This window comes from Metopolophium dirhodum, chromosome 5 (genome assembly GCF_019925205.1).
Source record: "Metopolophium dirhodum isolate CAU chromosome 5, ASM1992520v1, whole genome shotgun sequence".
NCBI lineage: Eukaryota > Metazoa > Arthropoda > Insecta > Hemiptera > Aphididae > Metopolophium > Metopolophium dirhodum.
This window is the reverse complement of record NC_083564.1, coordinates 32,472,480-32,485,725: the sequence shown is the minus strand read 5'-3', so window position 1 is coordinate 32,485,725 and position 13,246 is coordinate 32,472,480. Positions and strand designations below refer to the sequence as shown.

Genomic DNA, 13,246 nt, shown 5'->3' with positions numbered 1-13,246 from the left:
GTTGATCCTTCAATTCCCTAATTAATCTTTTTGTTAATTTACTTTTAATTGCTACAATTCCTTAAAATTAAAGTAGTATATTGATATATTTTAGAGGGATCTATCCCTTTTTTTTTTTTTTTTTTTTTATTTACATAAGCCGCAACAGCAAAGGTTATTGGCATTAAAACATTAATATTTTTTAACAAAAAGAAACATTAATAGTGATATGTACAGAGAAATAGAATATGAAAATAACAATAGATAGATACAAAGATAAATAGAAAAATGAGTACATAATAATGAACAGTATGTTTGAGAAATATCTAGGTTATATTAAGTGATATAATCCCGTTAATTTTAAAAAGTTAATTATTTGCTTTATGTTGATAGACTGTGGGCTAAGGGCTTCTTCCAGGTTGTCTGATATGTTGAGGTTAATTCTGATGTCGGCGAATTTACGGCAGTGACATATTATGTGTTCAACCGTGGAGGTTTCACCGCAAGTTTGGCATTGTTCGGGTTCGGATCTGTCCATAAGATGTTTGTGAGTCACCCATGTGTGGCCTATCCGAAGTCTGTTTAATATTACTTCCTGGCGTCTAGGTAATAAGAAGGATGGCCATGGGGAGACTGTGGGCTTTATTTTATTGAGCTTGGTGTGTAGAGTTGACCATAGGATCTGCCATTGGGTTAGAATGTGGTTGTCGATGGTAGTTTTGAGGTCCTGAAAAGTACAGGTGTGGATTTGTCGGGAGAGGTGGGAGGAGATGGCTTCTTTGGCAAAAGTATCGGCCAATTCATTACCTCGGATTCCGACGTGGCTAGGAACCCAACAGAAAATGATGGTCTGTGTATTGGATTTGAGGCGGTGTATCTGGTTGTGGATTTTTCCGGATATACTGTTGGGTTGGTGGATATTTAGGATACTGGTTAAGGTGCTGAGAGAGTCGCTAAAGATTATGGCTTTATTCATTCTATTTTCATATATTATGTCGAGAGCTAGGGAAATCGCAGTTGCTTCGGCTGTAAAGACTGAGCAGAAATCTGGTAGCTTGAACATTTGTTTTGTTTCGTTATATACCACTGCTGCTCCTACACCCAAGTTTGTTTTAGAACCGTCGGTGAAAAACTTAGTATGCTCTTGGTGATTTTCCGAGATTGAAAGAAATTCTTTTCTGTATATGCTGGGCAAAGTATCGGTTTTGGGGAGTGAGGATAATGTGGTGTTTATATTGAAATCCATGATCCACGGGGGAGTGAGGGGACCTTCATGTCTGATAATTCCGGAAATATCAATATTTGTGTTTTGAAGGAGGTTTTCGATACCTTGATGTATGGGGAGGTTGTTTTGTGTACGCCTGGCGGCTAGAAGCATGGCATTCTTTTTCCTTATTAGGCAAATGGGGGGGGTTTGAGTAATGTTAAGTAGGCTGGGGATTGGGCTCGAACGAAATGCTCCAGAGACTAATCTTAGGCCCGAATTGTGCACTGTTTCGATCATTTTTAAGTTCGAAGAACTCGCATTTATGAAGAGGAAGGACCCATATTCTAGTTTTGAAAGTATGATGGATTTGTATATCATTTTGAGTGAGGACGAATTTGCGCCCCAAGATGTGTGGGCCAACATCTTGAGGATGTTTATTCTTGTTATTGTTGTTTTTCTAAGTTCTTTCAGGTGGGCGCACCAATTATTTCTTGTGTCGAATACGATTCCTAATATTTTTAAAAGTCTTGTGTTGTGTATAGGGGTATTGTTTATTTTTATGTTTAATGTCTGGTATTTTTTTTGAAGGGTGAAAATGATGCTCTGAGATTTTGGGGCGGAGAAACGGTAACCGGATTTTGATGACCATTTTTCCAGAGATAAGAGTGCGTCTTGTAATACGGGTTGTATATTTTGGGTGTTTTTACCGCAGCACCATATGTTTAAGTCATCTGCAAAAAGTGATGATTTCACGGGGAATTTGATTTCTTCACAAAGGTCGTTGATTGCAACTAGAAATAATGAGACGGATAGAGTGGAGCCCTGAGGCACACCGTTTTCTTGTTTGAATACCTGAGAGAGGTGGCCATTGACTTTAACCTGGAAGGTTCTGTCTGATAAAAAGTTTTTAATAAAGTTGAGCATGTTACCTTCGCACAGTATTTTGTGTAGTTTTTGTGTTATGCGTGGACGCCATGTGGTGTCATATGCTTTTGCTAAATCTAGTGCTACTAGGCCTAGGGATTGTTTGGTTTCAAAAGTTTTTATTATATCATTTTGTAGATCATGTAAGTTGTTGTATGTGCTTTTATTTTTGCGAAAACCGTTTTGGTGTGGGGAGAGATAGTTGATTTTTTCAAGGAACCATCTCAATCGTGTGTCTATGATCTTCTCGAGTATTTTGCACATTGTATTTAACAAGGATATTGGTCTATAGCTATTTGAGTCAAATTTATTCTTTTCGGGCTTTAAAATTGGGATAACATAAGCATGTTTCCAAAGCTTAGGGATTTGTCCGTTGTCCCAAATTTTGTTGAATAAGCGAAGCATGAACTGGATTGCTGACAGAGGCAAATTGTGTATGAAGATATATGGAATTTCGTCGGGACCGGGGGAGAGACTGGAACTATTGGTTATGACCCAGTTTAATTCGTTTAAGCTGATTGGGGAGTTTAAATATTTTTGTTCCTGGTCTGTAGGGTTAATGTTGGAATGAAGTTCGTGGGAGTCAATTATGTTGTTCATATTTATAAATGACTCATCATAGTTGGTGTCAGAGCTGTTTGCATAGAAAATATTTCCGATGAGGTTAGCAACCTCGATCGGGTTGGTGTGAAGGGTGTTATCTTTTATAATGTGGAGTTCTTTTTCCTTGCTGAGACCACGCAAGGATCTGACTTTAGACCAAACTAGGCTTGGGTCGCTTTTGGGTCCTATGGTTGATGTAAACAACTTCCATGAATTTTCTTTGCTTCTTTTTACTAAATAGCGCGTTTTTGCTCGAAGTTGTTTCAGAAGGATATGGTCGTCGATATTGCCTGTTTTTATGAATTTTTTTAATGCTTTGTTCTTGTTTTGGATAGCAAGTTTGATTTCCTGGTTCCACCAGGGAACTTTGGAGTTTTTTGAGTTGGGGTTTGTTTTGCCTACTGATAAGTTAGCTGCAGTTATAATTGTGTTTGTTATGTGAGAGGCATCATTGCTGATATGATCGTCTGGAGGTGGGGGATTTGAATTTAGGTATATTTCAACCATCTGTGAAAAGAGATTCCAATTGGTGTTTTTGAGTTTCCATCTGGGGGGCGATTTATTTAAAGGAGCTTTACTGGTGAATAAGTCAATTTTTATTGGAATGTGGTCACTATCGTAAATTTCAGGTAAGGTTGACCAACTTATACGTTGGGCCAAGGAGGTGCTACACATAGATAAGTCGATCGTAGAGAATTTACCATTGGCTGAATTTAGTCGGGTGGGCTCTCCATTGTTGAGCAGGGTAATGTTGTCCATTTCGGCAATTTTTTCAATTTGTTTCCCTCTGTCATCGGTTATATCAGATCCCCAGTATGCACTGTGACTGTTGAAATCCCCGGTTAGTATGAAGGGGGTTGGAAGTTGATGAATTATGTTTTCAATGTCGGATGCATCAAATTTTTTTCGGTTTGGTATGTAAATATTGCAGAGGGTAATTTTGGTCTCTAGTTGAATGGATATAGCGACCACTTCCAGCGTAGATTGAACTGGTACCCGTGAGCTTGGATATTCTGAACGAGCCAAAATAGCGACCCCTCCACTGGCTCGGAGACAGTCTGTCCTGTTAGTGGTGTAATTGTTAAAGTTATTAATGTTGGGGGTAAAGTTGTCATTAAGGTTCGTTTCTTGGAGACATATAATAGTTGGATTGTGGTTTTGGATGATTATTTTAATGTCATTTAGCTTCTTTACGAAGCCGTTTATGTTCCATTGAATTATGTTTATACTCATTATGGGTTTCAATTCTGGGAGGGTGGAGGTGAGGGTGCTGCTTGAAACAGAAGGTTACATAATTTTGTAAGTCTAGCTTTAGTGGTCCGATCCTTTACTTCTTTTTTGACTTCTTCAATTAGGTCCATAAGTACAATATTATCTATATTGGCTTCTTCACATAGTGAGTTTATATTGATCGATTTGTTTGTAAAATTTTCGAGAATATATTTGAACTGGATAAAAGTTATAGGTGTTTCTAGTTTGGAAGTGAAAAACTCCTCTGCTGGTTGTAACGCTATATCTATTTTACTGGCCTCAGTCTGAGTTATTATCAGTGAGTTAGATCTAGAGGCGACTTTTGGTTTTTTTTTATCGGGCTGCGTGATAGGGAAATTACCACTTGAGGCCGTTGGAGAAGTGGGGGACATTGGTGAATTTGTGTCTGATAAAGGTCTCTTTATATGGTTGTAAGTTGGGTTTTCGATTGGAGTTTGGGTTATTATATTACAATTGGAAATATTTTCGTAGTCGGGGGTTATGGTTTCATCTTGTTTTCTTTCATGCTGGTCCGAGTGATTTTGGAGGTTGGTTTCATCAAAAGTTGGAGAATTTGGAGGTTGTACTTCTTCCAGAAAGGAGGTAGGGTGTTCATCAAATGTGATATCTTGATTTGACATCGTTTGGGGCGGTTTGTGTGGTTGTATGAATTGCGGGTTGTCTGGAGATGTGTGTTTTTTGCAAGATGCAGTAGTGTGTCCCACTCCTTTACATAAGAAGCAGATGATCTTGTCGTCAGTGAAAAATATTCGAAACAATGTTTGGTTGTTATTGATGACTAAAGAGCCGGGTAGTTTGTTTAGGTCTTCTTGTTTGATAAACATTTGTCGACGAAAGCTCCGTATGTGTTCGAAGCCTTCAATATTTATTCCGGCTTTTATGTGATTAATTTGAGATACTGGGATTATGTCGATTTTTTTTAACTCATTAAGAATTGTCTGGTTTGGAATAGAGGGGCAAACGTTAGATAGAGTGATTTTTTTTGCTGGGTTAATTAACCTTCGCATAGGAATAATGTGCTCATTTATTGAAATAGTTTCGGATTTTCCGAGTAGTGTTTCAAGGATATCTTTGCTGGAAAGAAAAATGCAAAAACGGTTGTTTGAGATTCTTGATACATATATTATGTCTTTTGGAGATATCAGTTTTGCGATTTCAAGGATGTATTCAACTTGGCGGATGCCGTCGATGGAGTTAAAAACTAATGCTTGTTCTCTAGACGGCGTTTTTTCGTTTGAAGTAATGGTGGCGAAACTGGGAGGTTGGTTGAGGTTTTGTAGTGTGTTGCGCTGAGGGTTATCGGCATCGATGCCGATTTCGTTTGGTTTATTATTGACGGCGGTAGTGGTGTTATTATTAATAACGGCGGCGATTATCGGGGAAGCCGTAGATGAGGTAGACGGAGATTTGATGTGATGAGAGGTAGAGGTAGGTAGTGGCGTTATGCTGTTGTTGTTTTTAATTACGACATTTGAGTTTGACTTTGTGTTTTGTTTTAAGTTTGATGCGATGTTTGCATGAGTAACTTTAATTGTATTTTTGTTTGCGTTTTTAAGAATTGTTGGGATATTCTTTCTGTACGGGGATTTTATTAAAGGCAGACTGCCTGTTTTATCTTTGTTATTCATTACGAAGTTTGGTCGATATTAAATAATCGTTAAAAACATATTACCTGTTTATCGACCGTCAGCGTAGATAACGGAGCACTATACTGCTATCGGAAGCTATATAAATGCGCACAATTTCGAGAGCTACACACGTGTTTAACTGTCGGTGGTCAAACACGTACTGCTATCCCTTTTTGTTATGCAAGGATAAGTATTATCATTGATTATAAATACTAAATAATTATAATTATTATTTATAATCAATGGCATTATGTTCTAATAAAGAGATATTGGGATGGCTTTTTTATGTTGTCCCGTTGAAGGGTTTTCGACGAGACACCGCTGCCCACGAACCGGGTCGCATAATACAACAGGCCTGCCAAATCCGCAACCGTAGGTTCTTTTCGGAAGTTGTCAATTATACGGAAAGTTCCGTTTCCATTATCTCATACTCGATGTGGTTGGTGATATTCTTGATGACGTCTTTTACGGTTTTCTCGATTTCTTGGCTTTTCATTTAGGATTCAGTTATTTTCTCAGATAAATTGTTCGGCGTGAAGGTAGTCAGAATAAATTGCCAATTCCAAATTTTGTCCTAGGCCGTCGCCGATGATTTAAAACAAACATCGTTTATTAGTAGCTAGCAAGTAAACCATCATATTATTATTCGACTGCATCGGCTGGATTTCAGGCCCGTTTATTTTTCCGAACACCATTATAATTATTATTATTATTGATATCAGTGGCGTCATTTGGGGGGGGGGGGCAAGGTGGGCATTTGCCCCTGTCTGATTTTAAAAGCAGACCGATGGGCCTGTGACGGGTTGTTGCCGTTTAATCATTATTATATCTTATTACCTCAAAAACGTACCTATTTTTATAATATTTTCAGAAAATATTTTATCGTGTACTAAGAAATTATTGTCACAAAGATACATTTTTAATTAATAATTGATAGTTGGAATACCTTATACCTATATTGTATATTTATATTTAGACACATGCGGGCACGTGCATGTATGTGTGTTAGTGTGTGTGTGTGTGTTTTGTGAAGGAAAAAAACATAATATTGTATGCACAACAATAATAGTTAACCTTTATTGACCATTATAGACATTTTAAAATTAATTATGAAAATCTTCAAAGTGAATTTCCATCTGCAAAAAATTTAATAAATCATGCAAACAAAGACCGAGATGATGGAATTCATGACCTTTATTCTATTTCCAAAATTTTAAATCAACTTCCAAATGCTTTTCAAGAAACTCTTAAAATTATAAATATTCTTATGACTCTGCCTGTTACTACTGCTTCCAATGAACGATTTTTTTCTTCTCTAAAATTAGTTAAAACCCATTTACGGCTAACAATGGGAAATGAACGACTGAGTGATTTACTGGTCATTGCAGTGGAAAGTGATGTATCAAGTAAAATTAATTTAGACGATGCAGTCGATACATTTTCAAAAATGAAAAAAAGAAGATATCCTTTAATAAACTAATAATATTTATATTAATTAATAAAAATTTTCAAAATAGTTTACTGAGTTTTAATTGGTATAGGTATACAATAATGTTTCTGTAAAATATCTGGTTCCTTATATTTTCAAATTATGTTGTTACCTAGAAGAAAAGGTTGTATTAATTAGAGAAAAAAAAAATTTTAATTATAATATAAGTGAAGTGCGAATGGTAATTTGATAAAATGTAAGTAGATATTTTCTTACGAGCGAAGCGAGCAATTTTTTTTTACTCATTTGGGCCAGTCTAAACCTTTGCCCCCCTCTATTAAAAACTGAAATGACGCCACTGATTGATATACCAATATTGTTCCTATTTACGTTATAACGCAAACACGCAGTGGTATACTATTGTATTATAATATTTTAACGATGATTTATTTATCGATCTGCATTTTATATAGTATAAACTGTTGTAAGTACTCGTTTCATACTTTTATATAGGTGAGGTCTTTTAGTTTCTGATTGTAGCGATTGATGTTTGTTGAGATTTTACAATAAAATTATGTGTGTTTTTGTATAAATGTGAATAGGTACATGGCGTTTTATGATAGAAAAAATTCTTTGTTCTTCAACGTTGGGGATGATTTCAGATTGCAAATTGGACCTACCTTTGAAGGGTGACATTAAAAGTTATTTTCTTAATAGTTGGGAAAAACTTTTTATTAGCATCTTCTATATTATATTATACTAGCCAACTCGTCTCAGCTTCGCCCATGATTGGTTTTTATTTTGCCTTCGGACAAAGATATGTAAAAATTTTTATTCAAATTTTATCATTTAATGTGATCGGCAAGTAAATATAAAAAACGGTTAATGAAAACGTATTGAAATGTTTTTAGCGGTATTAAAGCAAAACATAAATATATAATAATAACTGTAAAGAATTTTTTTTATGTTAAATGTAGGACAATTTAAGGGGAATCTTGTATTACATTTTCAAAAATTAGATATAAATAGAACATTTATTAGAATTTCCAACTCCAAAAAATTTGCCAATTTATTATGACAATATTTTAACTTCAGAGCTCCTCAAAAATGATTGTGGATTTACGTTGAATTTTTTTAAATTTCCACTAACAAAACCATATGAGGAACGTTGTATTACCGCCCAAGTCCCCTTTCCATGTTTTTTTTTTATTAATTTAACTATCTATAGTTTATTTTTTTGTAAACATTTATTTAACTTTGACATGCTATTTCAAGGGGACATGATCGTGTCTTATTAGGCATACTCAGCTTGTACGAATTGTAGTTATACGGCTATATACGTTCCAATTTGGTGAAAGACTTGGCCACTTAGGCCTTCTATATGTATTTTTTCAGTCCAACTACATATTTAAGATCTTATCAGTCATCGCATGCAAATCATTCCGTGTTTTTGGTTTCATTAGGCGACATTCCTCGAACTTCAACTCTCACATGAGCTTTTCTTCGTTGTATAAAGTCTTAGTTAGATCTTTATTACAATATGGTACCATGACTGCCATCGTCTGGTCCCCTTATACCAAAAGTGATGTGCGATGACTATAATTGATTATAAAGTCCAAACCAGCTTTCTCATCATTGTCGAGTAGGTAGGTATGTACCGTCTAAATATTGGCCATCCTCCGCACGATTAACCTAGTTCTGTTAACGGAATCATCGATCTAAAACAATAATCCCATCGTCACATCAGATTTTGTGTGAACTTTACCCGGAAATAAATTGAATAAATTAACAAATAATGATAATAATAAAAAAACAGATTATTTTTTAGACTACATATTTAAATTTAAAAACGATTTTATTTAAATTTATTGTTTTATTAAATTTGGTACTATTAATAGTTTTAATTTTAAATATTGATTGTAACGTTGTTCCTCGAAGCAATATAACTCATACCAACAAACGTTAGGTAAAAAGCGGAGTATAATTCTAAAATTGATTTGAGAAGAGTGTAATGTTTCTTGAACGATTCGCATCTGAATTTTCGTCTTTCTAAAAATACAATAAAAGAAAACTATAAATAACAGTAAATACAATAATTAAAAAAGGATACACAATCTAAAATACAGAATGCTTAATACAAAATTTTATTAGGTATTTAATAAGCAAAACAATGTTGAATAAGAAAATATAATTTGTTCCTTTCAGAATATACAGATAAAGTTAGTCCTACAATTTACTATGTATAATAAAAAGTAGGCATATATAATATAGGTATATTATAATAATTAATAATGCATAATATATTGGTCTGCCTCTACCTATATAAAAATCTAAAAATAATTTTGTATTTATTACAATTCACGACTTAATTCAATTTATGTATAGTATATAAAATATAATGTTAAAAGGAAAATATATCACTGATTTTTATTAATTACCTATAAAAAAAGGTTAGGTTATAGGTTAGGTTACTTATAGTATATGACATTTTGAAAGAAAATTTAAATGTCTCAGAACTGTTATAAGAAATTAATGATTTTCTGATTAATTCATAGGCCAAAAGGATACCTATAGGCTATATAATGATATGAAAAACATAAACTATAGGTACTATAGGGACGCCATTGAAATATCGCATACCTATTATAATTATATTATTAATAGTATATAGGTACCACTATACCAAACAACAGAGATGAAGTAGGTAATTATTAGGTATATATATGTACCTATAGTAAAAAAATACGTAAGTTCTTAATATAAGTATATATAGGTGATAGCTAAATTAAATTCATAACTAAATAAATAAATAATAACAAAAATTTCAAAAAGTTTTATGGTATTTTATGGTATTGTTTAATATTTTAACTACCCAAATTTTGTAGAATGATAGAGTATTATTGACCATTGTAAGAATAATTGGATGGTTTCTCATTTGTATCAATGACGCTAATCCGGTCATTAGTATTACGAGTATCTGTAAAAAAAAAAATGTTAATTTAATGGTTTTGTTAAAAACGTGTGTTGCGTTTACACAATAACTATGGGAAAAACATTTGGATTGTATATCTAGATCAAATTTGCTACCAGAAACCACTCTCAAACTTTAAAATTGAAGCAAATGGTCTGCTCCAAAAATGACGAAACGCATAAAAAATAATGTTTAAAATAAAACACACATCGTTGAAATATCAATACAACTATGCTCAGATATTTAAAATCTGAAATAGGTTGTTCAATAATGAGATTTAAAAACTACATCAAGTGAAAAATACATATTGATTTTTAAATTAACTTCAAGTGAAACATTGATTGGCAATTATTATTGCTCACACTACATAATATTTTTAACTTTTAATTTACTGTCCTGCACAAACCAGTAGCATGGGGAAATGTCTATATTCAAATGATATAAATAAAATATGATTCGTATAATATAGGTAGGTACTTACTGCTATGACTAAATTCAAATTGATATTGAAAAATCCAAATGCTGTTATTTCATCAAAGTCCGAAATAGTTATTTGATTTAAGAACATTTTAACCTAATTGATTAATACATTTTAATTATTATAGAAAAAATAAAAATATTATAGGTACTCTGGCTGGTAACATAAGAGTTCACGGACGGCTGACTTCTACACCAGGAAATGGGTGTAGCTCACTATTCCAAGAGCCACCTGATTAAATTTTACTAAGATTAATAATCTCTCGGCATACCTAGTGACTTTTCAGACTCAGACGATCGTCGGAAACAAAAGTTCACGACGAAAGCCGATTTATCGGGAGTGTGGTCTGACCGTACCGGACGAAAATCGGTCGCCATCAGATCAATCATTGTATATAGAAGTATAGGTATAATGGTTTAAACAAAATGTGTCTTAATAATTTAATAATCAAGTATTATTGTCCCATATTAAACGAGAACATGGAAGATTTTATAGATTTATATAATAGGTATACCAATTTTGTTGTATTTGAAAACTATGTTAACCATATAAAAATCACATTGTTTGTATGTATAATGAATGCAATATACACATAAGTACTCAACACATAGCTTACCTTTGGGCTTTCGTATACCTTTCTATTAACATATTAATTGACTCTTGTTTAGGTATGTAGGTATATGTTTATCGTTAACTAGGTATACCTACCTACTAATAATATTTAGTAATTATAGTGAACAAATCGTAAGAAATGAAGAAAAAATATATTTTACTTGTAGTTTTGTGTCAATTGGTAAATTTGAAATCCGACACAAACGTAAATATGATATAATTCTATTTTTCTGCAAAAAAAACAAATATAGAATTAAAAATGCATATGGTCGAAATCAAGCATAATATTAAATAAATATTTTAACGTTTTATTAATACAATTATTGTTTTAAAAACAGAGATTTTAACATGTGATCGTGTTAAGTATATTATACGTTTATTTTACTATATGTCTAATGATACCTATTTAAATTTTATACTAGGTACCTCTTCTTTTATCCACGAAACGGCAACAATGATCGACATCAAAAAAACTATTATTTGAACGGTAAACATGTGAAGTGGCAAATATTTTATAATATTTTGGGAAAAACTGACTTTTGGCGAAGCTAGCTCATGATAAATCATCAAATAAAATATGTATATAAAATCAACGAAGCTGCATACAAAGAAACCTAACAGTAATAAACCGTAACTCAGATTGAATATTTTTAATATTTCCGATAATTTAGCGTGCAATAACCTAATGCTTTCTACCAACATAACTATTTCGGGATGAGTCCATTCACCTCGAGTAGGGATCAATCCAGTAGGAAGACATTTCCAGAAATCATTTAATGTTTGAAATCTACAGTTTAAGTTATTGAGATAAAAGCTAACTGTGATAATAACCACAAAGTCTGTTATATATGGCATGTTAAAAAATAACAATGATATAGTAGTAATGTCTAAAGTCTTCAGATGCCATAAGTTTAAAGTACACACTTCGTATCCAATAAAATATACAAATAACGAAATCGCAATAATAATCCATCTCTTTTTACTTAGTGAACGACGACGAACCATGAATGCCGTTGAAAGGAGAGCTAGTTTTTGATCAAACTCTATAATTCCATTGATCAACCTTTAAAAAAATAATGCAAACTAATAACTATAAACTATAATATCGATCAATGAAATTGAAATTATTGAATATTAAACAAATTATATCACTTTTTAAAACGAGTCTCAGAAATAAACATTAAAATATTAAATCTTAGTATATAATCATTAATAACTATACATTGTACTTAGATACAATGCGGTTTATAATAAGTTTATTTTTGTAATTTTTGTAATTTTTTTAAATAATTTTTCATTTTTGCATTAAATAAAATGAAATATCGTAAATATTTGATACGATAGGTTACGAAAATTATTTTCGAGTAATATCACTTTTATTCAAACTTTTATTTACTTTTATTGCAAAATGTATATAAATAAAAATGGTATACAAACAATATATTATATTTTGCACGTAATACAAAAAAATAAAAATATCTATAAGATTATTAATAACTTAGAAATTAATTACTACCTGTATATATAGCTGATATAATTGTGTCATCATTATTAATGTCTAAGTAATTTTCAAAACATTTAAAATATGTTAATGAACTTACTTTATTATCCATAATTCAGATACTCTTGATGCAATAATGACAATCCAAAATTTAACTAAACGGAAATATACTATATAATAAAATCCTCTACAATAAACGATGTATGTAAACATTATCAACACGCACATGCGTGTTATTTCAAGCAATGCATATTGTGTTGTGTTAGTACTATCTTGGACTAATAATCCAGAAGATTCAAATGTATATGATAGGTTAATTAAACCGAAAACCTTGCATAAAATTAAAATAGGCAGCTGAGTTGATTTAAAAACAGATGGCATTTCAATTTAGGTATTGTCCACTACTAAAGAGAAGTTGTTTTATCGATTTATTAACACGAGCTTACAAAAGTCGAAAGAGAAATACCTGCAGCGGACACTGTTATACCTAATATTGAAATCCAATGATATTATTATTTATTCAAACCAATAACGTATAATGGTATGGTAAACCGTTGTAATCGTCTATAGAGGCAATGCAAATATTTGATTATTGAATATTATTAAATTCTGAAAAGCATAAAAATATGTTCGCAATATATT

General features: G+C 32.4%; 1 protein-coding gene across 1 annotated transcript; it reads right to left on the bottom strand.

Moving 5' to 3' along the window:
- Positions 1 to 8,970: 8,970 nt before the first annotated feature.
- On the bottom strand, positions 8,971 to 12,985 carry LOC132944091 (uncharacterized). The gene is made up of 6 exons (XM_061013262.1): positions 12,705 to 12,985; positions 11,530 to 12,166; positions 11,265 to 11,333; positions 10,495 to 10,587; positions 9,915 to 10,019; positions 8,971 to 9,091 (listed from the first exon to the last, which is right to left on the bottom strand). The coding sequence occupies exons 1-6, from the start codon at positions 12,983 to 12,985 to the stop codon at positions 9,029 to 9,031; spliced, it is 1,248 nt and encodes a 415-aa protein (XP_060869245.1). The 3' UTR covers positions 8,971 to 9,028.
- Between the last annotated feature and the right edge of the window lie 261 nt (positions 12,986 to 13,246).